This window comes from Chaetura pelagica, unplaced genomic scaffold, assembly GCF_000747805.2.
Source record: "Chaetura pelagica isolate M959 unplaced genomic scaffold, ChaPel_1.0 scaffold123, whole genome shotgun sequence".
Lineage (NCBI taxonomy): Eukaryota > Metazoa > Chordata > Aves > Apodiformes > Apodidae > Chaetura > Chaetura pelagica.
Window position 1 is genome coordinate 11,058,645 of NW_009953295.1, and position 27,197 is coordinate 11,085,841.

Below are 27,197 nucleotides of genomic sequence, written 5' to 3' on the forward strand. Positions count from 1 at the left end.
CCCCAATATAAGTTATCAAGTCTGGTATCTGATGTGTAATGTTTACAGTTTCTTTCTGGCATTTAGATCTACATTTGCTTTGTCAAGTGACAGTGATACAGTACAACCACCTCCTCCCTGAAGTCATTTGACTGAAAGTAGGATCAGGAGAAGATAATTAAAACCAGTAAGATCTGGAAAATCTTTTTTCTAAAAAGACTGAAGTAGACACAAAAAAAGGCATGATACAAACATAAGAGACAGTAGTGTTGACTGGAAGACAGGAAAACAGCAGCAGTACAGAAGAACATTAAATTAACCAAGAGCAAAAATCAGTAAAAGAGTTTCCAACATAACGTGTTATTAGACTGTGGAACCTCAATGCTACAGAGCATTCATGAGGCTAAAAGCTGCAGATAAGCATACGTAGAGCACAAATCAAGTTCCTCTAGGCAGGGATGACCAAAAGGTTATAAATCTTCATGCTTTAAAGTAATCTCTAGTTACTAGGTATAAGGGTAAGATGAAAAAGCTATGCAAATAAGTTTGCTAGAGTGCCTCTTATGTCTTTGTATAAGTTATCTGATGCTGCCCACAGAAGGGTATGGGATAAGTCACAGAGTAACAATGGGTTTGATCCAGCACTATACCAGGGTTTTTCAAGATGTCTAAAATCCCGGAGATAAAAGGGCAAAAATAGGAGTAGATTGAAGCAGAGAATAGTGAAGGTCAACTCATTTTCATGAAATGCAGTTTATGTAGTATCTAAACAAGTACAATTTATCTATGCTATAGGTGCTTTTCCAGATTCTTAGCATCTGCCAGGCTCCCAGACAACTCCTTGGCTATCTTGAAATAAAGCAAAAAGCACATATTGTATGACTGTCATGCAAGACAGGTAACACTAGTGAACTTACACCTCTGGCAACACTATCACCAGCTGAAGATTCTCCAACTCAAGAGCCTGAAAGTCTGAAATAAGCATTGCTTTAAGCCTTATTAAGATAAACTCACAATGGCAATTTCCATCATCTAATCTATCTTACTCATTCCTACACATATTTGAAAAAATCATCATTAATTATGCTATTTTAGCTTGACAATAGTCTCCTGAATGGCTTGCTGATTTTAACCCCGTAAGCAGTCTAGTCCTAATTTACTGCTCTTTCAGTTCAGAAGCAAAACAGGCATGCTATCAGTGACCCTCGGTGAGTCTTTATATGCTACAGAATATAAAAGTTCACACATCTCATGGTTAAACTACCAGAGAGGATACATGGGTTACTGGTATCACTTACCAAGTGTAGAACACTCTGCTTCCCTTGCCTTTTATGTATATTGATTACCTGTTGATCACACTTACGTGCAAGGTACTTAAAGATTCCAGAGAGATGCTACAGTGTTTGGGTTTTTTTAAATTAAATAAAATTAAGGTCTGCTTTGAAAAGATATATACAGGTTTTTAGGCTGAGAAGGAATTTATTTATTTTTTTGCACCAGTCTTTTCCAAGTTAGGATGACGATTTGCCAGGAAAATAAAGAGGACTTGAACTTTTGCTCAAATATGCCTTTAGACATTACTTGTACTTTGAGGCCAATGGCAAAGATTGATGCGTGCTCAGACAAGGAAGGCTTTGTAGAATCTAAGTTTTGCATACATATTGGGTACAGGATGCTGGGATCAGGATACATTACTCATCATTCTCCTAACCACTTCTGTACTCTCCAGCAGTAATTAAAATTGCTGAAGTGTACTCACATGGCTCAGCTGGATTAGCTGTGGAATGGAGACGCACACAAACAATTTCTAATAACATTTATAAGGATCCACAACAAAAACAATTAGGAGTTTCACAAAGCAGACATAATTTTAAGTAGGTGTCAGGTTTTCACCCCTCCCTCAAATTAGGTAGCAATTTACATAAAATCAAAATTGCATGTAAGAATAAAAACTACTCTTGTTCTATAGGTTTACATTCTTGTGACACATCTGAAGGATTGGTCTAAAAAGATCTTAGGAGACAGGAATGTAAAAAAACTGTCAAAATTTGAAGATCATCAGGCAAACTTTTTCTGTTAAACAGGTAATCAAGTTAGGACTGCTTTGTTTCCAGTGCAGTTACAATTCTGAGAATCTGAATGGAAAAAGGAGTACACAAACTTCCGGTCTTCCACAGTTCTTAGTATCCACCCTTTGCCACTGTGCTTTTAATTTAACCATTTTTATAAAGTTGCAGGTAGTAGACAACAGAATGCATTGTGCCATATTAGTTTGAACAGTATTGCAGGTGGCAATACCAGATTCTTTTCAACATGCATTATTGACAAGGGACTACTAATTAAACTAGAGTCAAATGAAACATGACAAAAACTTGGTTTTCATCTCTTCAGTCTTCCATAGACATTAGTAGTCATTTAGTTTAACTGCCCGCATTTCATAGCAATTAAATTCTTTGAAGCAAATTTAAGGGTAACATTTTAAGCAGTTTCAACAATGCTTCAGAAATCAAGAAGCCAGTAGGTTCTTAAGGTACAACTTAGAGACTTAAAAGTAGCATGGGAAAAGAGTGACTAAGCACCACAGAAAAGATCACAAGCAAAGAACAGCCCACAAAGACTAACAGAGAAAAAGAGACTATAGAAAATAGCCTATACAGCAATTGTGCCTGAACTACTTCTAATTCCTGATTTAGCCTAGTATCTGTCACATTGTGTCTTTACAACCTGGGAGAGCACATCCCAAATGAGGGGAAAAAGGTTGGTTTTACTCACTAACAAAATTTGTATCCTTAATAAGTCGTCGAGATAGGTAAAGGCAGTGTCATGAAGTGCCACATTCCACTCCTACTCAGCTTTGGCCAGAACATAGCAGAGAAAATCAGAACAACACAGGAAGCAAGACAACATTACATAATGTTTTAAAGTTTTAAGTGCTGACCCACGATTCATTTTTATTAATATTTACTTAAGCATAGTTGGAAGAATGGGGTTTTTATTCTGATCAGTTGCCATGATTAGACAGCTTAACCAAACTGATCAATTGGTCAAAACACGGCTAGGGAAAAAAGCTAGAAAGCTTTTTTTAAAGCTCCATAACTATGACTATGGAGCATCATAGTACAAGCCTTTTTTGTATCAAAATGGCTTAAGAATTTGCCATCTTGATAAAGCCCCACCTAGCTGTTTGTAATTTACTTCAATATCTACAGATTTAAGACTATCTTGATATTATGACCTCCACAATGCTACCAATATCAAAGATGAGAATCAGCCAACAGAATTTTCTTCCAAGTTCTTCTGGTGTTAAGCACGAATACATGTTAAAGAGTATCTAGGAAGCCACTGAATGCCTTCTGTCTAACATTAACCAAAACTGCTTTAAAAATACTTGTACAAGATCTTTAAAAAACACAAGAGCAAGGAAGCCTATTAAAATGAAACTGAACTAGTCATAATACTACATATTCCTTTTTTCAGGATTAAAATCAGTTTTATTTACAGTCCTCTCCCAAATATTCCAGTTTGGTTGGTAATCTCTTCCTTTTCCTTCTGTTCCCATGCCAGTGACCAGTAATCACTTGATTTCACACTACAAGGACATAAAGGTTGACTCAAAGAAATTCCAACTCCAATTGAGTCAGCCTTAAAGCCAGCCAAGCCTACACTGAGGGATTTCAGGGCAGTTATCCAGTGCAGAGTAAGAATCCCAATGTAAATTCCAAGTGGAAAGGTGTTAAAATGACAAAAAGTCATCTGCAGCAGTGTAAGTTTCAAATTCTATTTAGCACATAAGGGCTAGCCATAGCTTTTGACACAAGTGGGATGTATTTGTATCTAGATCTGTGAAGAGAAGCTCCAAATGCAGATACAGCCTTTTGAATTATGTATCTGTGATGAAGCTAAATAGTTTGTCATGGCTACTCTCTCTTAAAATGAAAATGCAAAAAAAACCCCAACAAAACAACTCTCAATAAAAATCTTAATGCATTAGATTCTTCTTCTAGAAAGCATTTAAGAATGTGTAATTTCAAGCATATGGTTAAATATTTTCCCTAATATTAAGCTTCAGTAAATAAAAGCCAAAACTCATTAAACACATTACACTTAACCTTCAACAAAATAAGTCCCAGACAGTTTGCTGGTTGCTCTTTTCACCATTCTGTAATATATCCAGAAGCTGAATAATGACTTTATTCCAGAAAGCACAGAAGAAAGGCTGGTGGTCTGGATGGCATTCAAGCTAATTGCACTCCACACAGTGATAAAGAATGAAGATCGTAACATCATTGGTGTCAGCCACTATGTAAAGAGAAATGAACCATGCCTAACTTCAATCACGTCCAGTTGCAGGTATATTTTGAAATAATTCCTTTAGCCAGCTACTCATTACTGCAAATTATGTCCATTCTACAAATCATGGCTGCACTTGCTCTGTAAAGTCCAGTTTGCAAAGCTAAGAAGTGATTATTTAAGAGACAGGGCGTTAATGCCTAGATTCTTCCAGTCCTATAGGCAACAGGGAAGTTAAAAACTATTAAAACATTATTTGTTCTATAGGGATTACTTATTACACATTCAATTTAGTCAACCATGTCTGCTGAGAGGCACACAAATCCCACCATAGCTAATTTAAGAACTTACCAATTTCCCTTGCAATTCTGACAGCTTCATCTGCATCCTGTAAAAGCAGGAAATGAGACCCAACGTTAATCCCATCAGCCATTGCACTATGTCCTGAGGGCAGTCATATATTGCACTACTGTCTCCTCTGATTCATTTAATGTTTGATTTTACAACCTTCTGACCCTTTTCAGCCAGAGGAATGTAAAATTAATACCATAAGTGGAATGTAAATTCTACCTCATCATTAGTACACTGAGAAACTCAAAGCAACAAGGAATCAGCTGACAGGAAACACAACCAGGATCACAGAATTATTTTCTGCAGTTGTAGGAATTTAATGCTAGAATTTAGAAGTTTACAATCAATAATGGACCATAAATCAGATCGCTAAAGTTTGTCCACTGCCAGCTTATTTCTGTCCTCACAGGTATTTCTTGTGTTTTTCCAGTTGTTGTCAGTAGGGGGAGTTGATTCTCTATTGTTTGGGAGTGACTCGAGTTCAGAAAACTTTCAGAACTTCTTTGAAGACCTTTTTTTTTTTATCTACCGAAGAAAGAACACAAGCATTTCACTCGAGTTTTTCATTCGAAAGACAGAACAAACATTAAACACATCATTTTAAACTGTATCTGAAGTGAGAGGATTCACCATAATTGTTTCCATTTAAGAGTCTGCACATTACTAGTGTATGACAATTACAAAAAAACTCTTGTTGATGCCACCAATTGCTTCAGCTGACTCATACCACTATAGCCTGGTACAGAAAAAAAGTCCTAGGAAACAGAGTAAAAACCAAAAGTACTGGTAACTTTAAACAAACAAATCTCTTCTCCTGCACTAGTTAATTCTGGTTTCTTCTAACTACAACGTATTTCCATGATACAATACTTGAAAGAAAAAGGGTTAAATTACAGTGGCATGGGTTAGGTTTGAAAATTCCATCCAAACTTGCTAATATGTATACTATTCCATCACATGCATTAAAACATTTGTAGTGAAGGCAGTAATGTCTGGAAACCACCAGCTGCTAAGTGTGTCTGAAACTTATGGGGGCTGACTTATGAACATTAAAATGAAACCTGATATTTTTTTAAGCTTTCAAGGCAATCCGTTTTAAAAGAACCCAGGTCAGAACTTTAAAAAAATACATAAGAAATGTTCATACCTGGTTCATTTATGTCCGATAATAAAACAAAATCCTCTTTAAAAGTCTTCAGTACCTAGTAACAGCCCCATGAAGAATAAGGGGGCTGGCAGGGGAAGTTGTCAGAAAATTTAATTTCCTTTCATTAGCTAGTCTGCTCCACAAATCGGTGCTTGTTAAGTTCAAAGCAGTCCTGAAAGCAACATTAGTTTTTAAGTCTTTTTACTCCAGTCACATCTGTTAATGAGATTTTTCCAAATAACAATTGTTTTTAAGTCAAGAGATAAATCTAGCAAAAAACCTCCCCCCCAAAAAAATAATTAAAAAATAAAAATAAAAAATCAGGGTTTACTGTTTTATTACACCTTGCTGCTTTCCATGACCCTGCACCCTCCAAATTTTAGCTTAAAGGGATAAAATGCATGAAAAGGGTCATTTAAGAATGTTAGTGGTTTCCACACATTGAGTTTGAAGGTTCTTTGTTCCTGCCTGTGACAGTTATGCGAGAATACTTCCCCTTAATAGCCTCTCTGTCAGGAAGTGTTAAACCTGCCAAATGCAGACAATTAGAACCTCCCGAACAAAATGCAGGAAGAGTGATGACTGATGAAGAGCCACGATTATAGTAGAGAAGGAAACTTTTACATTTCTTTTCTCTTGCAAATTGACTCATATATTTGCAAAATAGAATTAAGAGGAGGGGAAGCAAACAGGGCGATTTTTAAATTTTTTTTTTCACTTAGTTACCTGCAAACAAGTGGCTAACTTGATACATTGCAGTCCACAGGAAGACAAGCTGCAAATCATTATAGGGGAATTTTTCACTGCCACCGTATTTTTATACATGCATACAACAACTTCAAATAATAAACGGCATCATATCAACAGCATTAATTGTCTCAGTCCTGGCTTGAATGGACTGAAGTCATCTGCCCAGCACAGTTATTAATTTACACTACTTCAACACCTTTTTAATTTACAGTTCTAATATATTAGAACCCAAACTCTACGAGATAAAAAGTAAAAAAAATAATAAATGTATATTCAAATTATTTGGCCATCAAAGAGCAGTTCTGAAATAGAAAATAAAAACATGTTGTGCTTTCAAGACTAAAAAAACTAATAAACAAATTATGTCAGCTGACATTGAAATCTCTGCTAAGTCTTTTTATCTTTTTCCCTAAGAAAGTATGTTTTAGTATCATGCATTTCACTTCCAGATTACATAAATACTGCAGCGGTTTAAGTACTCATAAAAAGTTAGGGCAGTTCTTTGCACTAAAAATCTAAAATAACTTGTGATATAGATAAGAGATTTGCCATAGGGGTTAAAAACTGAATGCTATGACACCACATAACACATAAGTCATATGTACTAAATATTCAAAACCACACTGGTACTAACAACGTTTTGCATTACCTTTTAAAAGCAAACTATCTCCATGATTTACTGCCTGTTTCCTCCAAAAACACATTAGCTACACTACCATGTTTCCAAAATAAACTGGAGATTGTAAAGAAATATATAATTTTAGCACCACCTTTTATTGTACAAATAAAAATGCTAAAGTAATAGTACAAGTTTATAAAAACCATAAGAGTTATAAAATGATGTCACAGCGCTTTTACAAATAACTGATTTCATTAAGTTAAAAAGACATAAAATACTCCTGTAGAATAAGAATTTCTAACCTTCTAATTTCATGTACATGCCTCTGCCAGATACCAGCAGGAGGAGACAAAAAAGTAAAACTATTCTAATGTAGAGGAATGCCAACATAAAGTTGTTCAAGAGAATTTTAGTGCTCTAAAAGACTGTATTAAGAAGAACTACATAATACTTTTCATGGCTGAGGGTGTTGGGCTTAGAGAAGGTCCAGTTCATGTCCAGCAATACAGTGATCATTTAATAACAATGTTAGCACCCAAATGCAAGAATACAACCAAAACAGATACATGAAATTTAAATACAGTAAATAAACACAGTAAATTCATTTCAGCCTTGCTGAAATCTTCAACTTGTCTACTGACATCTGGGAAACTATAGTGGACAGACACCCAAGGACATTAGTCTTCCGAGTTTACATTGAGCAGTGTTCTCGTAACAGCCATAAAACCAAACTGGCTGAAACTATATAAAAGTCTTTCTTCCCTTGCTGTTCCTTTGACAGTTTTTCACATCTCCTTATACCAACTCCTCAGCCTCCACTGTCCTCTTGCCACTTATTCCTCATCTCTCGTATACAGACGATACATATTCTCAGCTCTAACTTTAATATATTCATTTCTCACATTGATTTAAATTATTTTTATTAAGACTGTTTACCTCCACTATTTACTATTTCTCCAAATCAGGTCTTGGGAAAATAATTGTACTTACAGATTTTTAATTTAACTATCTATGTATGCTTTTGTTGGCTGACAGCACAAGACTCAGGTTCCTTACATGCGTGGACTGGATAACCCTTCCCTCAGCCAACTGAGAAACTTACCCAGGGCTGAGAAGAAAATTACTTTTCATCAGTTTCTATTCTACAGCACTTGCCTGTATGAGAACAGTTCATTGTCTGTTATGCCAAGCATCCTCCTCTTAAATCCTTCCAAGTTCTGAAGTACACCATCGAAGGTTCTCCTTCTCTTAAAATTATGATTTAATTTCCACTCACTGGGAGTTTTTCTGCATGCAACTTCTCCACAGCATCATTACAAAAGCTTAGCAACTCCAGTGTCTACTACATGTAAGTGCTAAGCAACATAAATAAGAGGGGGGAAACACCCTTTATTGATGAAGGACCTGTGTGTCTGCAGAACTATTTAACAAGTGCCTCCTCAGGACAACTCTCTAAGCAACAAAGATTTTCAGTGTAGACCTGCATTGAATAACTAACCTCCAGAAGTTGTTACTCTGTGTTCACTTTAACTATTCATGCACAAAGAATACATGCAACTGATCTTCCTTAACTTCCAGCATTGTCAGAGGCATGAATGAAGTTTTCTTCCAGCTTTATTAGTCTCCACTATAAAGATGAAGCCACCTCTAATCAGCTCAAGTATCAAGCAGTCACTTATTTCCTTCCTAGGACCTTTAAAGTTTTTCTTTCTCTAGAAAAAAGAGCCCTTGAAGATTTTGAAAGCTCTGTGACCAAAATAGGTGTCTCACAGAATGGTGGAAAACCTATAGTCTCCAGTTCCTAGTGTGTCACTTTCTGATCATACCTGGTATCACACAGCTTTGCCCTTCCTATCTTAGTCGGAATTGGCAAGATAGTACATCGAACTCTAACCAAAGATCAGGCATCTTGTATGACCTAATTACTCAGATATTCATCTGAGCAAAACACACATTATCACAGGAAGAAGATCAGAGGACAAACACAGGCACATATTTAGATCCATAGCAAGGATGAGAATATCAATTATCAGAAGTTCTGTTCCCTAGAATCAGTAATCGAATCAGTGATTAGCCTATCATTTTAATCTCCTCTTTCTGATGGAAACTGCAATACTGACAATGTCTGTGGACTCTGATTTTTCTTATTTGGTGATGACACTGCAGGGTTGTTTGTGGGTTTGTTTTTTTAAAATTTTGTGCTCTTTTTCATCAACACTCTTGAAATAATCAGAACTAGTGTAAGGCTGAGTTATGTGGAATTTATGATGCAGACACTTCAGGATTAAGCAACTACTACCTAATTCCTTTCAGTATTTGAGGACTGATTGCCAATCAGATCACTTAGGTTCTTTTATTCTGTGTCAGGAACTTCTGGGAATTGACAAAAAAAACAGTGCAATTAAAGGTCTCCGAAACAAGTGCATACAGCTAAGTAGCTCAGTTTCACTGGTTATATGGCTATCCATTCATAAACCAATATACTACTTTACCAGTTTTGTTTCTTTATATTACCAGAATAATAGACCATTGCACAAGTTGTCACTGGATACAGAGATAAAAACAGCATTTTGACTATTTGATTCTGCATTAGAAAAAGTTTTGTGATGTTTAGGATGATTAAGTAAAAGATTAAGTAAAAGTTATAGAAAAACATCTGATTAGGACATATTTTCAGGATTTTCAGAATAATATACAGGATATCAGACAGAGCCAAGAACCTTACACAATAGCTTGGCTGCCAGTAGGTATCATGCATGCTAAAGGATCACCTACCCAAGGACTGCTAAAACATGCAACAAAAACCTGAAGGAATGCTGTGTTCAACTTGTTATTGCCAGTCCTCAGCATTGCCACAGATACCAACCTAACACTCACATGGAGCCTTCAGAAAAGGAACAATTATTTGCACTTTTACCTGTTGCAACATCCCTACTACCAGGCATTACATGCACCTGGCATTTCTGTCATGAGTACTGAAGAGTCCTCTTGTGCATTTCAACCTCAATTTCATTTTATTGTTCTCTCTTACTAGCCAAGTTCTCCAGGCATCCTCATCAGAACAGATCATTTTGTAGAGGCTTAATCCCTTTGCACATGTATTCATCTTTCTCATTTAGTTGAGTCTGGCTTTTTCCCTCCTCCTAACAGTTTAAAATCCTGCTCAGCTGACATGATGATGCACACCATTGCCCTGGTATATGCTGCTCCTCAAAATAGTCTGCATTCCATCAATACATTCAATTGCTCCCAATTAACTTGACACTTCCTATCGCATCATGTAGATTATACAGAGAAAAATTAAATAAAACTATGTATGAGTATCAGAGGTCAGTCAATAACAACTGTCATAACTAAAACCTGAAAAGTTTTCCCTTGAACTGTAATAAAATATTGTTGAAACAAACGTTTCACTTTTTCATGCAACTCAAGGTTTTACTCAGATTTTCTTTGAAAAAATCTAAATTGGTATGTCACGCATTAAAAAAAAACCAACCCAAGCAGTCAACATTTTATAATACACCAAATTTTTAGATGTATACAACAAAGGCTTTAAAGGAAAAACAGTCATTTACCTATGCTAACACAGACAAGCTATTAAGAGACCCAGGAAAGCTTGTAAGAGCCCAATACATACTCACTATAGAAAAAAAAAAATGCACCAAAACATACTTTATTTCACTTTACCAAATACAATAAAACCACCAAAAGATTTTTAGGAGTCTGTTGGAAATCATACCTTCTAAAACCCCAAGAAGAATACTAGCTGTAGATTCAGACAAATAGCCACCAACTTCCCCCCACACTCACCCTAAGTTTTGCAACACATGGAAATCTACGCCACCAACAGAGACTATAAAACAGAGACTTCATAGAGCGTAACAAACTTCACTGTTAACTTAAGGCTGTCAAGATCTCAGCCAACAAAAATTACAGAGTTAGGAAATGTAAAGACATATGCAAACAGTCAAATCCACACCTGACATTTAATATATTTACCTGCCTTAATGTTACATTTAAAGTAAAATATTTTTAGAGACTCCACAGAAGCAGTCCTTAATACATCATTTGTTATAAAGAACAACTTCTCCAAAGCAGTCTTGGCAGTAAAAATCTGTATCCAATTTTTAATTACATCTTACTGAAAAAGAAGTTGAAATTATAATTGCATTCCACATTAGATCTTCTATAGATGTACTTCAATTTAGACATTGTTCACACAGTGGAGACACAGTAATTAAATTATTTCTCACCTTGACTACTCCATCAAAGCCAGGGATCGTGTTGACCTTCGCATTCTTGGCCAATAATTTGCTTTCAATCTTGTCTCCCATTGCTTGAATAGCATGTGTGTCAGGTCCAATGAAGGTGACACCTTCTGATGCCTACAAAGACAATGAAGATAAAACCTTAGAAGACAAAACTAAATCAGATTTAAACAGGCATTGATATTATTTTTTTTGTCTATTTTGAACTGATTAATGAAAATGTTTGGAAGACAGTAATGTGTTTATGTAACAACCCAGAGATATGTAAGCAGCAATTCAGCTAGCTCATTAAAAATGTGTATGACCTTGTGAAATTATGTATACACACAGATATAGAGGCCCTATCATTAGCATTTGTATAAATCAAAGCCAGGCCAAAGAAAAGCAGCTGAAAGTGGAAGTACTCCAGCTTGAAAGTTAGAAATGTCCCTTGAGAAAACAGAGGCTAGGTAACTCACCACTGGAATAGCTGTAAGTAATTTACAAAGATATGCTTGCTAAACTGTAATGCAGTCAAAAATTCCATAATACATTCCCTAAACCAAACCTTGATGAAAAATCAAAATGAAAATGTAGTCTCCTACTCAATGTATTTAAAAATATTGAAAACGAGGTAGTAACTGAAATAACGTTTCATCAATTATTTCAGGCATCCATCTTTGCCAATACTAATGTGGAAATACAATAATACAAAACACTTGAATACTTTGACTTTAATACTTTAATACACAGGCAGAACACTGAATTGCATTTTTCTCCTCCTCCCGTTTCTCCTTGCCAGCAACAGACTGATGCATCAACTACACAGGTATTTTTTTCAAACCTTTCCAGGGTCAGTATTACACAAAACTAAAGGCAATTCTACCAGAACTGTTTCACAGAAAGTTACTGATGCATCAGTGCGTACATGCACGTTTTGGGCAACTTCATGTCTTTTGTACCACAGGAAAAACACAAAATAATAAGCATACTAGCCTTGCACAATTTTTTTCCAGCTGTTTATTTTTTGCCCAATTCCAAGACACCTGTAAAATGCTTTAAAATAACTTGTTTCCAACCATTTGGCAGTTAACTTCATACCACAACTAACAGAATGGTGATCATTCTTACAGCAGAATTTGTCTTAGTATTTTGCTTTTCTGATACACACTTTTGCTGCATATGTTAGGGTTGCCAGACAGTCACAATCACTATCAATAAAAGGCAATTTGCTCAAGTTTTGTGTATTTATGTGATAATGGCATGTGACCACAGAATCAACAGAGAAAATATGCTTAAGTTGGAAAACAATGTCCTCCTATTCATGATGGTGTAAGAGTCAAGAGCTCCAGACTCACTTGGGAGTCACCATTTTCACAGTCAGGAGCTTCCTAGGAGGAAGAGTGTAATAGCAGAAACTTTATGTGGACAACTTCCTGCCATCCTAGCTAACGGGGTGCTACAGGTAACAGAAAATACCAGGTAAGTATTATAAATAGTAAGCACTAGGAAGCTCAGTGCAAACACATCTAAACTAAATCCAGAGCATCAGTTCAACAACATCAAAGGCTTCTACACTTCAACTCACAACACATCATCTGGGTTTTTTTCTCAGCCCACCTCTTCTCAGGGGGGGTTCGATCTAGATCATCTTTATGGTCCCTTCCAACTCAAACCATTCCATGATTCTATGAATCTAAAACAGTAATACTGATTTGATTAATAGCTGTCTTATAAACAGAAGTTAAGAACACTGCAATAGGAAGGAAGAAGGAATAGGAAGGCTGACCCAAGGGTGCAGATCTAATAATATTATAATGCCAAAGTATCTAAAAACTAAAGGAATTCCCTTTTTAAAGGAGATGGGAAACAAGAAGCAAGGACTTGATGTTAGAAATCAGTGACAGAAAGTTTGGAGCTGAGCATTGCAGAAACAACAGCAGATCACAACCTGAAAACTGATACTCTGTTCCTTCTTAAGAGTTTTAAATAGGTGCCTGCATACACTAGGAGGTAGGGTAGAGTTCCCTTCTGTCATCAGAGTGTACTCCAATCTCAAAAAGCTTTGTGCGGAAGGCGCACTCATATACAGTTTCTGCCATACCACTGGCATTTGCCTCCTTATCAATGCCACTTCAAAATTCACCTTCTTCCTGCTCTCTTCTCAAAACCCAGCACCAAAAACACAGCAGCTCCAGATACCATCAAGGTAGTGGGTCCAAATCTTTTCACTGCCCTGACATACCACCCAAGACTTGAGCTTGCAGTCTATTTCCAATACTCTACTCTTACACTACTTCCTCCTCTGACTTCCTTCTGTCAGAAAATAAGAAAACCTTAATTCAAACTGGAGGTAACAAGAGACGACTGGAATCACATTCATGGCATCAGCAAGCATTCACCTTTCCAGTGAAAGGCACATAGGGAACATCTTCCTTGACTTGCTGTCTCCTTTCACTGACTTGTAGCATGGACTTTGAAAGTGCCCAATTCTTTTCCTGCTCCTGTCCAAGCAGGTAGTTGGATAAGAAGAGGACAGCACTATAGAGAAGACAATTCATGAACCACCGGAGAAATGCTTCTTGCCTTTAACTGCTCTGAACCTTTGCACATTACACAAAACTGCTCTTGAATTGTGAACAAGCAGCAGCTTAGTACCACCAGCTATTCCCTTATGGTTAGTCAGCTGGGGCAGCCATCACATCCAATTATTCCCCAGCAACAAAATCTGAAAGAAAAAGTTTCACTCCATGTGATATCACAAGGTACCTGAAACCACATCACTCAGCATGCTGCAACATTAATAAATGAAAAATAAGTTAACAAGGGTGATCCAATTGATCCAGCCAATATGTCAAACTATTTCTTACACAGAAAAGGTGTGCATTCTTTGACATTACTTGCAACTAACTTTAGCTAAGCTCACAATATAAAACTTTGTCAGCTTAAGGGACTACTAGACAAACTCTTGCAAGTCTTGCTAAAATAATTTAAAACCCCATCACTTGAAAATGCTTGCTGGGAATCCTGGGGTACATAAGGAAGAGTGTGGCCAGTAGGTCGAGAGACATCATTCTCCCCCTCTACTCTGACCAGGTGATGCCACAGCTGGAATACCGCATCCAGTTCTGGGTTCCCCAGTTCAAGAGAGACAGGGAACTACTGGAGAGAGTCTAGCAGAAGGCAATAAAGATGACTAGGAAATTGGAGCATCTCCCTTATGAGGAAAGGCTGAGACAGCTGGAACTCTCTAGCCTCGAGAAGAGAAGGCTGAGAGGAGACACTATTAATGCCCACAAGTATCTAAAGGGTGGGTGCAAGGAGGATGGAGCCAGACTCTTTTCAGTAGTTCCCAGTGACAGGACAGGATGAGGAGCAATGAGCACAAGCTGGAACATAGGAAGTGCCATTTAAATATGAGGAAAAACTTATTTATGGTGAGGTTGACAGACCCCTAGAACAGGCTGCCCAGGGAGGTTGTGGAGTCCCCCGGTCATATTCAAAACCCACCTGGATGCAGTCCTGAGTAATGTGCTCTAGGGGATCCTGCTTTAGCAGGGGAGTTGGACTAGATGATCTCTACAGGTCCCTTCCAACTCTGACAATTCTGTGATTTTATGAAAGAACAATTTCAGAATACATTCCACAAAAAGAAAGCTAGTTCCTTCTTTAAGTAGATATTTAAAAGTTTTCCCCAACAGCCCTCTATCTTAAATAATTGCAAGAGTAGGTTTAATCGTAGCGCTATAAGAACCATAAGCAGTTCATCCTCTCCCTTTTTTTTTTTGTTGTTAAGCCAAACAAAAGCTGCATTCTACCTTCAGGGAACACCAAACCCCCAAATACAGCAAAAACTAAACAATGTCCAAGTAGGAGAAACAAAGACACATTTAGAAAACCCACTCAGAAAGCCTGTGGTTGAGCCATATATGGCCTTAGCAGCCTGTTAACCATCTCCGACTGCTCTGGGAACAGAGTGGGCCAAATGGACCCACACTAATGTAAATTGCCATACTCTCAACATCTGGAAAGGACCTGTCCACCTGACAAACTCTTGTGGACCTGAGGTAAGTGAAGAGACTGACCCTAGAAGAGATTCTTTCACATCTTTTCATGGAAATTTCAAATACGGACATTAACAATGACTGTATTATACAGTCAGTATTGGATTCAGCCTCAGTCACAGCATAAGCAGAACTAAAGCCAGAAAGCATGAAGGAGGGAAAACTGCATAATAAACTTTTATACACACTAGCTCCTTTGGCAACATATACTCTTCTGTGGGCTTATAAATGTGGCAAATCAGCCAACTCACTGCAAGACCTCTCAGCGCTGCAGGAAATGACTGAACAGCTCCAACACAGCTTTAGACAAAACAAGTGATACTAAAACTTTTCCTCTATCTTTTACTACATTAGTTCTGGACAATTAAACCCACTTTTTGGTGTCCTCATTCGAGCCAAGATATTTGAATCTGCACATAACACCAGCTTAACATGAGCAGCTCCAACCAACAACAAGGATTGCCATGAACAAAAACACAGCTATCAAGAATCTTATGTTTTATTTTCAGGATTACTTGGTAAGGGGATTCTTCCACTCACACCACACTGAGGTGGCAAAACACACTCCAAGTTCCCAGCTGCTTCCAGGTGCAAAAGGCCCTGTAATTATCTTACCACACAGAAGCAATGGCAATAATGCAGGCTTTGTGTTTCTTTGTTCCCTGGTACCTGAACTGGCTAGTTGAAGGAAAATGTTTCCTGTCTCTGAGGAAGAAATGGTCAAGAGGATGGAGAGATCTCAGGAGCAATCATAGCTGCTCTACCTTATTGAAAATAAGCTTTCCTACCTAAACACTAAGTCCTCAAACTCAGACTTACAGCTGATGTTTTCAAAAGTACCCAAACCTACGGTGCTACTTATTGGAAGACAGTAACAGTAATTCACTTAGGAGAAGAGGGCTTAACTCCAGCACCAGTGGCTGGCTCAGAGACTGCAGTCTGCCAGGAGTGATCGAGAACTAAGCCAAGAACTTGGCTTAGTTCTCTCCTTCATGTCCTGCACATTCCTTTCCACAGTCCTACCTATCCACCTTCTCAGTTGACCTAGCTGTCCAACATGGCAGACAATGGCCTAGTTTTTAGAGAAGTGTTTTCCATTGCTTTAGTGAGTTAAAATTACCTAAACAGAGAAGCTTAATGGGCATTGGAGGAAGGACCAAGTAACCTGCTGGAACACATTACTGTTCCAGCACAACTTCTTCCAGGGAACTAGAACCTTCTTTTGAGGGATGGCATATCCTCAAGACTCTCTGGCATACAAGAAGGACAGTCTGTGCTGCCTTACTTTTACATTGAAGTCTGCTATTCTGTTTTAAGATTTGTTTTAAAATACAGCATGTTGTTGCTCCTCTGTTCTGGTTTGGTGCGTTTTTTGATGGCAGGGGAAGGGCGCCAGGAGTGGCTCCAGTAAGAAGCTGAGAAGCTCCCCCTGTTCCAAACCCAGCCAAAGATCCATTAGAGGGACAACAGATGTGCTTCTGTGATTAATATAGGAAAGAACTGACACAACACCTGAGCTAAGCTAGGAGGGGGGAAGAAGAGCTGTGCTGGAGGAGAGCGGGTGCAGGGGAAGGCGAGCTGTGCTGGTGGTTGGTGAGGAAGAAGGGGAAGAAGGTGCCCAAGCAGAAGTTTCCCTGCAACCCACGGCGAGATGGCAGCTGTTCCCTGCACTCCTGGAGGAATGTGGTGGAACATTCCCTGGAGGTGCCAGGAGGGGTGAACTTGGCCACTGGACTTGGATTTTGTGGCCAGAGGATTTGCTGCCTGTGGACTCTGATCAAGCAGCTTTGGAAGACCCCAGCACCAGGGGAGGTGGCTGTTCCCGAAGCCCCCGTGACTCTGTGGGAAGCCCAGGCTGGAGCAGCTCCGGACCTCGTGGGAAGGACTCATGAACGAGAGGTTCGTGGAGGACTCTCCTATGGGAGGAACCCCATGGGGAAGCAGGGAAAGACTTAAGGAATCCTTCTTCCTGAGGAGGAAGGAGCAGCAGGAACCAACAGCCTGTGAAGTGACTTTAAACCCCATCCCCTGTCCCCCTGTGCCGCTGGGGGGAAGGAGGGAGAGAAACCGGGAACAAAGGGATTTGGGCCCGGGGAGAAGGGAGGGGTGGGGTAACATCTGCAAGCCCTGATCTGTGTGTGTCTGTGTCCTGCGTGTGTGTGATTAGTGTAAAATTAAGTTATTATTTTTTCCCCAAGTTGAGTCTGTTTTGCCTGGGACCTAAATTGGTGAAGATCCCTCCTTGTCCTTTTGCTCAACCCAGGAGCTTTGTCCTCCTCATCCCAGAGTGTGTGTGTGGGAAGCTGAGTGAGCGGCCATGGGGCTGTTCCTTTTGTTGTTGTGTTGTCCCAAACCACGACATCCTCTGAGGAGCACTGTTTGAATCACAGAATGGCTGAAGTTCGAGGCATCAAAGCCCTTGTTTGAACCAGCTCTTTGACGTGTGCTGTCAAGTAGTGGAACAACTTAGGGGCGGAAAAGAAGCAGAAGTAAGATTCTGTTGCAGTGCTTTAACAGCAAGATTTGCAAGCATGGTAACAGCTTATCAGATTTACTCAAGAACTTATTGGTAAATGAGACTATGAAGGAAGGTCCACAGAAAAGAACCCTAGTAGAAACTGTTATAATAGGTCTGGTTTTCAAATGGCTTTTCTTCACAAGAAAATCTGGAAACTGTTTCCATTAAATACTTGCATGAAGCCGATCAATTCTTTCACTGATGTACTGGGGAACAACTGTCTTAATTTTTTTGCATTCTTGACACACAACCAATAAAGGAGGCTGATCCAATGGGGAGGGGAAGGGGCAGAAGTAGCTTGGTAATCACAAACAGCATCACAGTTACAGAAAAATTGGGATCTTCCACAGATGTGGTCTCCCATCTCCAGCTGGGACTCATAGCTCACCAGAAGGAAACAGATCCTGCAATGCAGCTCACAGGTGACTGGAATAGCTAGTGGGGCTCAAAAACACAGTCTAAATGCAGGGCTGATAAGCAGGGCTGGCAGGAAAAGGAAGGTTCAGGAGAGGTTTAAACAACACAGAAAATAACCAAGCAGAACAGAAAAAGCCAGTTGATGTAGTCAGATGAAACATACAAACAAGTTCCAGGAGTCCTTGTGGAAAAAAAACAGGCACACTGACATTTGTTGAGAGATGGGGACATAAGAGATCACCTCACAGTACAGGATTCAACACTGGGAAGGAATCCTAGGAAACACACTGTAAGAATTATAAGAAGCATACATGCAATAACCTAGGAAATGCTGAACTGGTAAAACGCACTACAACAGAACATGATGGACATGCAAGAATGTCCCAAAGCTTTCTGCTAGATACACAGAAACAACCTATGCACTCTAACAACTGGACTCTGTTGCTGCTGTTCTGAAGGCTCAGAATAAAGAACATATACCGGAGCAGTCAGCGATCCGTCCAGACATCTGCCTGTAGATTTAGTATTAGCAGAGACTTATTTAAAGCTGGAAAAGGCTGGAAGCAATAATATGACTAAGTTATGGATCACTAGAAGTAGTAACTCTCCAGCAGTACAGTAAACCAGAGCTTCTCCAAGCTTGTTTACAGTGAAATACACAGACCTTTTAAAGCCAAAAGATCTTCAGGATATGCACACGCTTATACATGCACAAGAGAGACAAGACAACACTTACAGGAAGAGTAGCATCCTTCATTGGAACAAGTATTTAAAAAATGAGCCAAGCTGAAGAAAAGCCTCTACAGAAGACTGTAGTTTGCTTAGAACAGAACAGCATAAAACCCCTTAGGTGAATACATTTTGTGATAAAAGCAGATAGACAAATACACAAGAATGGGAAGGTCTCTAGTACCCTAATTTTCTTTGACTGCACATGCTGTTGGCTTCTGTAGTTCATTCTGGAGGTCTGGCTTTTGGTTTGTTTCAGGGTGTGGGAAGGAGATGGAGTATTTCGCTCATGTTAAGTTGCATAAGCAGCAGGCAGGTAAACTGTGACAGCAACTAGCCTGGGAAGTAAAAGGTTAACTGGTGATTGGAAAAGTGACAGAGCCCAATGAAGCTTGCTAGAGGAAGGAGGTGGTGGTGAACTCTGCAACCCAGCCTGCCAGACCTCATTACTTGTTTCCAGTTCTACTTTGAAAGAAAAGCTTACTGCTACTTAGCTCCATATATACCATATTTTAGAAGCCAGACCCACCACACAAGCTGTTTCACCACCTGTGACACCTGAATCACAGAATATGTTAGGAGTTGGAAGGGACTCCTGGAGATCAAGTCCAACCCCCATGCCAAAGCAGGACCACCAGCAGGACCACCAAAGAATCTAGGGCAGGTCACACAGAAACGCATCCAAATGGGTCCTGAAAGTTTCCAGGGAAGGAGAATCCACAACCTCTCTGGGCAGCCTGTTCCAGTGCTCCATAACCCTTACAATAAATAAGTTTTTCCTCATGTTGAGGTGGAACTTCCTGTGTTCTTGCTTGCCTCCACTGCCCCTTGTCCTATCACCGGGCATGACTGAAAAGGAAGTCTTGACACCCACCCTTCAGATATTCATAGACATTAATAAAGTCCCCTCTCAGTCTTTTCTTCTACAGACTAAACAGCCCCAGGTCTCTCAGCCTCTCCTCATAAGACAGGTGTTCCAGTCCCTCAATCATGCTCACAGCCTGCCACTGGACTCTTTCCAGTATATCTCTATCCCTCTTGAACTGGGGAGCCCAGAACTGGACACAATATTCAAGGTGGAGTCTCACTAGGGCAGAGCAGATGGGGAGAAGAACCTCCCTCAAGCTGCTTCTTAATGCACCCCAGGATACCATTGGCCTTCTTGGCCACAAGGGCATATTGCTGTCCCATGGACAACTTGTTGTCCACCAGGACTTCAAGGTTCTTCTCCAGCAGGTCATCTCCTAATCTGTTTTGGTGCACGTTGTTAAAATATCTGTACTCACTACCTCAAACAAGGATATGTACCATAAGAGAAACTGATATGCTGGAAGTGTTTCTTTAGAAAGGGAAAAGCTAGCAGAATGAAAAAGCTTTACCTGAAATTGAACACAGCTGGAAGAAGTTTGTCTCACTTCTTAAAACTGGAATTACAGAACAGTAAAGCATTTTCACAACCACTACCTTAAGTAAGGAAAATTATGATTGCTGGGTAGCAATACTAAAAAACTGAAAACCAGAATACACTAATTTACTTGGAAATAAACTAACACAGATGCCAGTTTCCGTGTTTAACCTCCAGCACAGGGAGATGTGTTAACAAATTCCCTTCAAGCCATTATTCTAATAAATTGATTTGATTTATTTAATCCTGGTGTAAATCTGTTCACACTGTCTCCAAAGACTAGTTTAAACTATGTAGAGCTATGAAAATACATTCATCTGTTACCTGAAAATCTTGTACTATATGTAAGTTCCACAAGTATGACCAAACTTCTGAAGGACCAAATGAAAACAGGGCTCCAAATGTTTTGTTCCTAGATTGCTTTAGAGGAGACACATCTATCTACATATCACATATAGAAAGCCAGGCATATTTTTGGTTTTCAAAATATAGTATACAAATATTTATGGGTGGGAAGAGAAATCAATTCTCTAAAGCTTAGCTTAAAAGGCACAATTGATTAACTAGTATAAACACACTCTAAAGCTTCTTAACTCCACTGTCCCAAAAAAGTGTGCACCTCTCAGAAAAGGTGCCTGACCTCTTGCATAAAAACTAGGGATCAGCCCTAATAAATCTAGATGATCAGCAACACCTTAAGCACAAATGCTGCATAGAAAATGGCTTTTTAATAATCTCCTTTTTAATTCCACAGAAGTGCAAAGTTTACAAAGACAAAACTGTAAAAATCAGACTAATCTCTAGATGTAGTCCTTCAGACACAATTCTGATCTCATACTATCACAAAGAGTATATACAAAGTGTAAAAAGTGCTTGGAGTGATTTAATTCTGCACTTTAAAAAGTTTAATTAACCAAATACTTCATAGTATATAAGTAGAAATAAATGGTATCCAGCTTCTAGGTCATATCTTCAAAAGTGAAAAGAAATACAGAGGCAGCTCTTTCGAAGGATTCAAAGCTACAAGACACTGTGAGAAGAACAAAAAGTACCTCTGAGGCTCTACACTTAGAAGTTTACACTTCAGATCTGATCATCAAGCTGAAGTTTTAGTTGATAATTTCACTTCAAAGCTTTACAAGGTCAACACACTATTTTATGTCTTTGTCTAAAACCCAAATGCAATATTGAGTTATCCACGTTTTTAGAAGCACTTCTGAAATACAAACGCTAAAACTTGAACATACCACTGTCAACAATTAATCACTTTACCACCTGTAGAACATTACACATACACACCACCCACTGCAGAGGAACTTAGCTCCGCTGTGTTGTAAAAAGTTCGAGTATTTGTCTATATCAGTAGTAATGAATACCCAGAAAATTTAGGGAGAAGCAAATGAAACTTAAGAATTTTCTCTGGATGGCTTCCATATTGCTTTTCTTCACTTGGTAGCATTGAAACCACCCTTGATTTTTACATGATAAAAGAAATCTGTGGAACTAATCCTAGAAACCTCTTTCTGTTTCCTTGCTTAACACCTCCAGGCGACAGAAAAGACAAAATGCTTCATTTGCATCCTTAAACATTAGAAACTGGGAATAAGCCTTTTCAGCTGCAAATGTTATTGCATCTACATTTCCAGAAGAGAAAGAAGGTTAAACAGCCTACTCAGGTTTATGTTAACTCATCTCTTTTTAGCACCCTGAGCAGCACAAAGAGTAGAGAATGTGGAAGCTTAACAGCCCAACCTCTTTCTTCATTATGTTCAATTAGATCCTTGAAATGGATATAGCTGCTGATTAAACGAAGATAAAGAGAAAAAAATCAGGTATGCACAAAGGAAGTGGCAAACACTAACAAGTGTAATCTTAGTCTTCCCAATCATCTAGCCTCATAAAGACTATTTCATTTTTCATGCAACACAAAAAAGTTCTATCAGGTCCACGACCACACAAGATTTTTGCCTGATGTAAAAGCAGCACGTGTTCAATCATTAATACCAACTCTTACCTAAAAATGTAATGTGCCAGTGTTGCACAAAGCCATCCTGAACAAACTAGCAAGGTCAGAAAGATTCCTTGCTTGATGTCCTACACAGTACGCCACGGTATCAACTGAAGACTAAACTTGAGCCACAGTCAAATAACACTATTAGCTACTTTATTTCAGTACAATTACTACTTTATTTCAATACAACTAAGTACAATTTATTCTTCAACAGTAGTAGATCTCCTAATTGATTTTTCTTATTTTTTTTTAATTCGAATTCAACCTGCATGGTATTCTTCACTTGTGTGGAGTGGAAAAAAAGCACTTGGAATTATTGTACTGAATTTAGCAGAGAAAGTTATGAGCACTTTATTTTCTAGGCCATTTGGCTGACTGTCTAGAAGAAAAGAGTCTTCAACTTGGCAGAGAATGCTCAATGAGATGTTTAATACAAAATAGACATTATTCTAGATGAAAAATAGGCATTCACAGAGAAAAAGGAGGACAGAACAATGAAAGGGAGAAACAAGGGAACATCCTTCTAGACAAACCAATACCTCATATTAACCGAGCACCCAAGTTTATGACACATATAAAATTTTCTATATCAAAGCATCAAACGAGGTTCAGTAGGGAACACAAATGGTATAACAGAGTTCAAAAACTTGAATGTTAGAGCAGTTAAGAAAATGCATGGACAAAAGACATTCTTTATGCAGCTGTACCATTTCTCTTGTCTTACAGATGTATATGAACCTTTGCAAATAAATACAGAACCCAAGTATACAGCCTGATTAGTAAGTGCACTTTGCAATGCCTTAGGTTGTGTTTTTCAGGAGGAAAAAAAAATTCCACAAAACAGACGTGAAAATAAATTTAAAAGTTCAACAAGTAATGAAAAATTAACAGTCTTATTGAGATGCTACACTGAACTTGCAGTCAAATTATACCAATTGTATGCCTGCAAAAAAAAAAAAAAAAAGATTTGCCAAACTGTGTATGGCCTTAAGCAGCCTGTTGCAGTTGAGCCTTTTTTAAGAGAAGGTCTAGGTCTCCAGAGGTCCCTTCCAAACTCGTCTACTCTACAGCCCTAAGTGAAAAATATCAGGAGGATTATTATATGAGAAGGATTAACAGAAAACACTTAAGCAGCCTGTTGCAGTTGAGCCTTTTTTAAGAGAAGGTCTAGGTCTCCAGAGGTCCCTTCCAAACTCGTCTACTCTACAGCCCTAAGTGAAAAATATCAGGAGGATTATTATATGAGAAGGATTAACAGAAAACAACAGTATGGAGAACCTGGTACAATCCTTGTTGTTAACAAACAAAACAAGGCCACCTTAGATTGTCTGAGATAAAGGGATATGGATCTTCCTACACACAGCATCCATTTCTTTAAGATAGAATAGAGCCTGGTCATACTGATCTTTCTTCTCTAATAACTGGTGGTGCTACTACTATTTCTGTGATGTCCTCTTATTAGTTGGGCAAGCACTAGAGTACAAAAGGGGTAACATCAGATAACACAGCCACAGTAAAATCTACCACTTCGCAAAACTCTGTTAAGCACTACTGTCTTTTTTCCTTCATTCCTTACTTGTAAAAGGATGCATGTAGTAGTGTTACTGATAGATGTTCTTATTTAAATCTTACAAATGGTTCCTCAGAGAAAACTGTGGACTAATTACTGTAATGAAAGATAACTAGTTCTTCCAGCTGCCCACAGAGAGAAGCCTAATACATTACACATAAGCAAATGCACAACTCTTGGGTTTTTTTCTGTCCCTTTGGGAAGCATTCTCAGAAAATTCAGAGGTTCTTCTGCATTTTCTAACAGTCAATCTTCTTTCATACTTACATAGCTGTCCCTCTGATTCTTGTTTATGCTTAACTTACATGAAGTTCACACTAGATATTATGAGCAGAAATGTGTATCGTTTGTTCTCTTAAATATGGATGTTCAAATAAAATTAAGAAAAAAGGTTCATGTGTTTTTGTAGCCAAACTTTATAGAAAAATATTACTCCTCATCTTGTTATCTTCAAATAAGGAGATCTGCATATACAAATGCAGCTTGCCACCTCGTTGTGCTCTTATTGGGTGAATCAAACAAGCAGATTTGGCCCTTTGCCTTCAGTTTAAAAAAATAACTATATACGATCATAAACACAAGATACAAGATACAAGTTATTTTAAAAGCATGTGTATATTACACCTATACTTCTAGGCTAGAATGAGGAAGTAACTGGAATTGGGCATATCTAAATCTATTGAGGAAAATGTGATGGAGTAGCAGTGTTGCAACACTCAATGCTACAGCTATAACAACCTCTCAGCATCTTAAATAAAACAAATTCAATGATGTGTGTCAATATGTAGAACTAGAGGATTTGTGGGCACTTAAAATGTAGCAATCTATGAGATCCCCTTGCGGCCCTGCTCCCTGTAAAGCACAACCAGTCTGAGCTCAGGATAATGAACTATGACAAAAATATCTACACATATTCCTGAATACCACCACTTCTGGAACTGAAAGACAAACTTCCTCTGGTGGTTGAGGGTGGAAGAGCTTTCTGGAACACAATCAAGTTCCTCCCTCCCCCTCCCAACAGATGGGCCTAAGAGTTGGACAGTCTGGCTTCACTTGTGCTATAAAGTAATTAGACAAACAAATCTGGATCCTTTAAATAAGCACATGTTCGAAATTAAGCATGCTTAAACAGTTGCAGGACGAGGGCCTACATTTCAAAAACTTAGCCTGTAGATGACACTAGCTTATGAAATTATAGCGATCTTTCTGAAAAGTTGACTTTTCTTTCTTTTTTCAAAGGTCCCCTCAGAAATGGCAAGTGAGGAGAGAAACTTGAATAAGCAGAGACTAAATCAACTATATTTTCTTTTAATGCAAACTGATGTTTCAGGAGTGTTTAAAGATGGCAAATAAGACCTCAGCACCCTGAAAAACTTTTTTTTTTTTTAAGAACTTCAGCTTAATTATATAAAAATGGTTAAATGCATCAGAAATTCCACAAGTCTAAACTATAACTTATCTGCTGGGCTAGAATTACTTGGAAATTCTTAGCAAAGTGGATTTTCCCTTGTGAATAGGATGTTTAAAAGTATGTGCAACTAGATGGTATTCCTCAAAGCTACAGGAAAAAAATCCTTGAGGGCAGAATATACTCTGAGATTAGAAATGAAAAAGCAATAAGAGTTATACAAACAGGCTACATTTTTTAAAAATTACTTTGTAACTTTATCTATCAATCTATCTGGAGGATCAAATATACCAAAAAAGTTTCTCATCCTGCTTTTTTATACCCATCAACATTGTAGAGGACACCTGTAAATGGATCTACCCTTGATCCAGACAAATTGCCTTACACACACCTTTTCAGAACCTGCCACCTTGCTTACCATCTACCTCTGACACCCAAGAAGAGAGGCAGTGAGACAAGGACAGACCACATTAGCAACTGAGAACCACATCACAGCACAAATGCATACAGGGAACAAACACAGGATGCTGCAGCAACTCTTAATTCCAACACGCTGTAGCTCACAAAAACCTGATTTTACAAGTCTCAAAGTCCCTTCAACAATCCTTGTAGTCATCTGCTAACAATATAATAGGCAACAGCAAGAGGCTTGATCTGATGAGCTCAGCCAAAGACAGAATGAATAGGAATTTTAATTGACAAAAGCTAGAAATGCTGTACCATAACAACTAAGTCAAACTAGTGCACATTCGGCTACAAAAGAGCTGAGCTCTAGGCTTTTCATTTTTCGCATCGACTCCACTGAATTTTGCTAGTGCCAGCACTAACTGCTCTTTCTGGTTTACTTTTGCTCTAGATGACTCTAGGTTTGCTCTAGATGACTAAATAAACAGTGGTCCCAGCACATCAGAGATGGCAGGAACACATATCAAGAGTCGACAAGATATTTTTCATCAGGTGACAAGATTCAGAACTATTGATTAAAAACATTTCTGCATCAGCAGGCCTTCCCCAGGCACCATCCTTCAGACACTTTTCTTCACTGAAACTTTACATACAAAAAAAAAATCTCGAAAGGATGCAAAGTGTGATATTCTGAATGTAAAGGATTAGCTTGGTAAAGTTACCCCTTTTAGTGGGAAATACTTGATTATTTTAAGTATGGTGCCATTATGATCTCTCTACATTATCCTAATACAGGATTTCAGCAACTGTTCAGAGGAAAGATAAAGTTATTCCTTCTCCATGCCAAAATTTTCAATCTGTGTAAATTTTTTAATGCAAAAAGAATCTGAAGAGTGTATTTAATAGCCTCTTTGTAAAACTGACACTAATCTCTCCAACAAATCAGGAATTAAAATACAAAAATCAAATGAGTACTGACAAGAGAGACAGAGATACCACCCATGAAAAAAAAAAAAGGAAAAAAAAAAAAGCTAATCTGACAGAAGATACTCACATAAAAAAACAGCTTATGAATTAGAGCTGGTGCTTAATATGGACTTTTTTGGAAGCATGAACAAAGATCCTGTTTCCAAGATTTTCAAAACAGGAAACAAATGTAAAAATAAGGAACTCATTAACTCATATCTGGAATAAATAATCTTTTTCACTCCAAATCTAAATACATTTCAAAAGAATTCAAAACTATTATGTATAGGAAAATGAAATTCCAAAAATCCAGGAACCAGG

The 27,197-nt window shown here is 38.3% G+C and overlaps 1 protein-coding gene across 1 annotated transcript in view; it reads right to left on the reverse strand.

Moving 5' to 3' along the window:
* Positions 1-27,197, reverse strand: part of PCCA (propionyl CoA carboxylase, alpha polypeptide) — a 321,407-nt gene that overhangs the window by 190,219 nt on the left and 103,991 nt on the right. Inside the window, exons 7-8 of the mRNA XM_009997976.1 lie at positions 11,390-11,521; positions 4,621-4,657 (exon numbers count right to left, since the gene is read on the reverse strand). Of these exons, the coding sequence (XP_009996278.1) occupies positions 4,621-4,657; positions 11,390-11,521 (169 nt within the window). The remainder of the gene's footprint in view (positions 1-4,620; positions 4,658-11,389; positions 11,522-27,197) is intronic.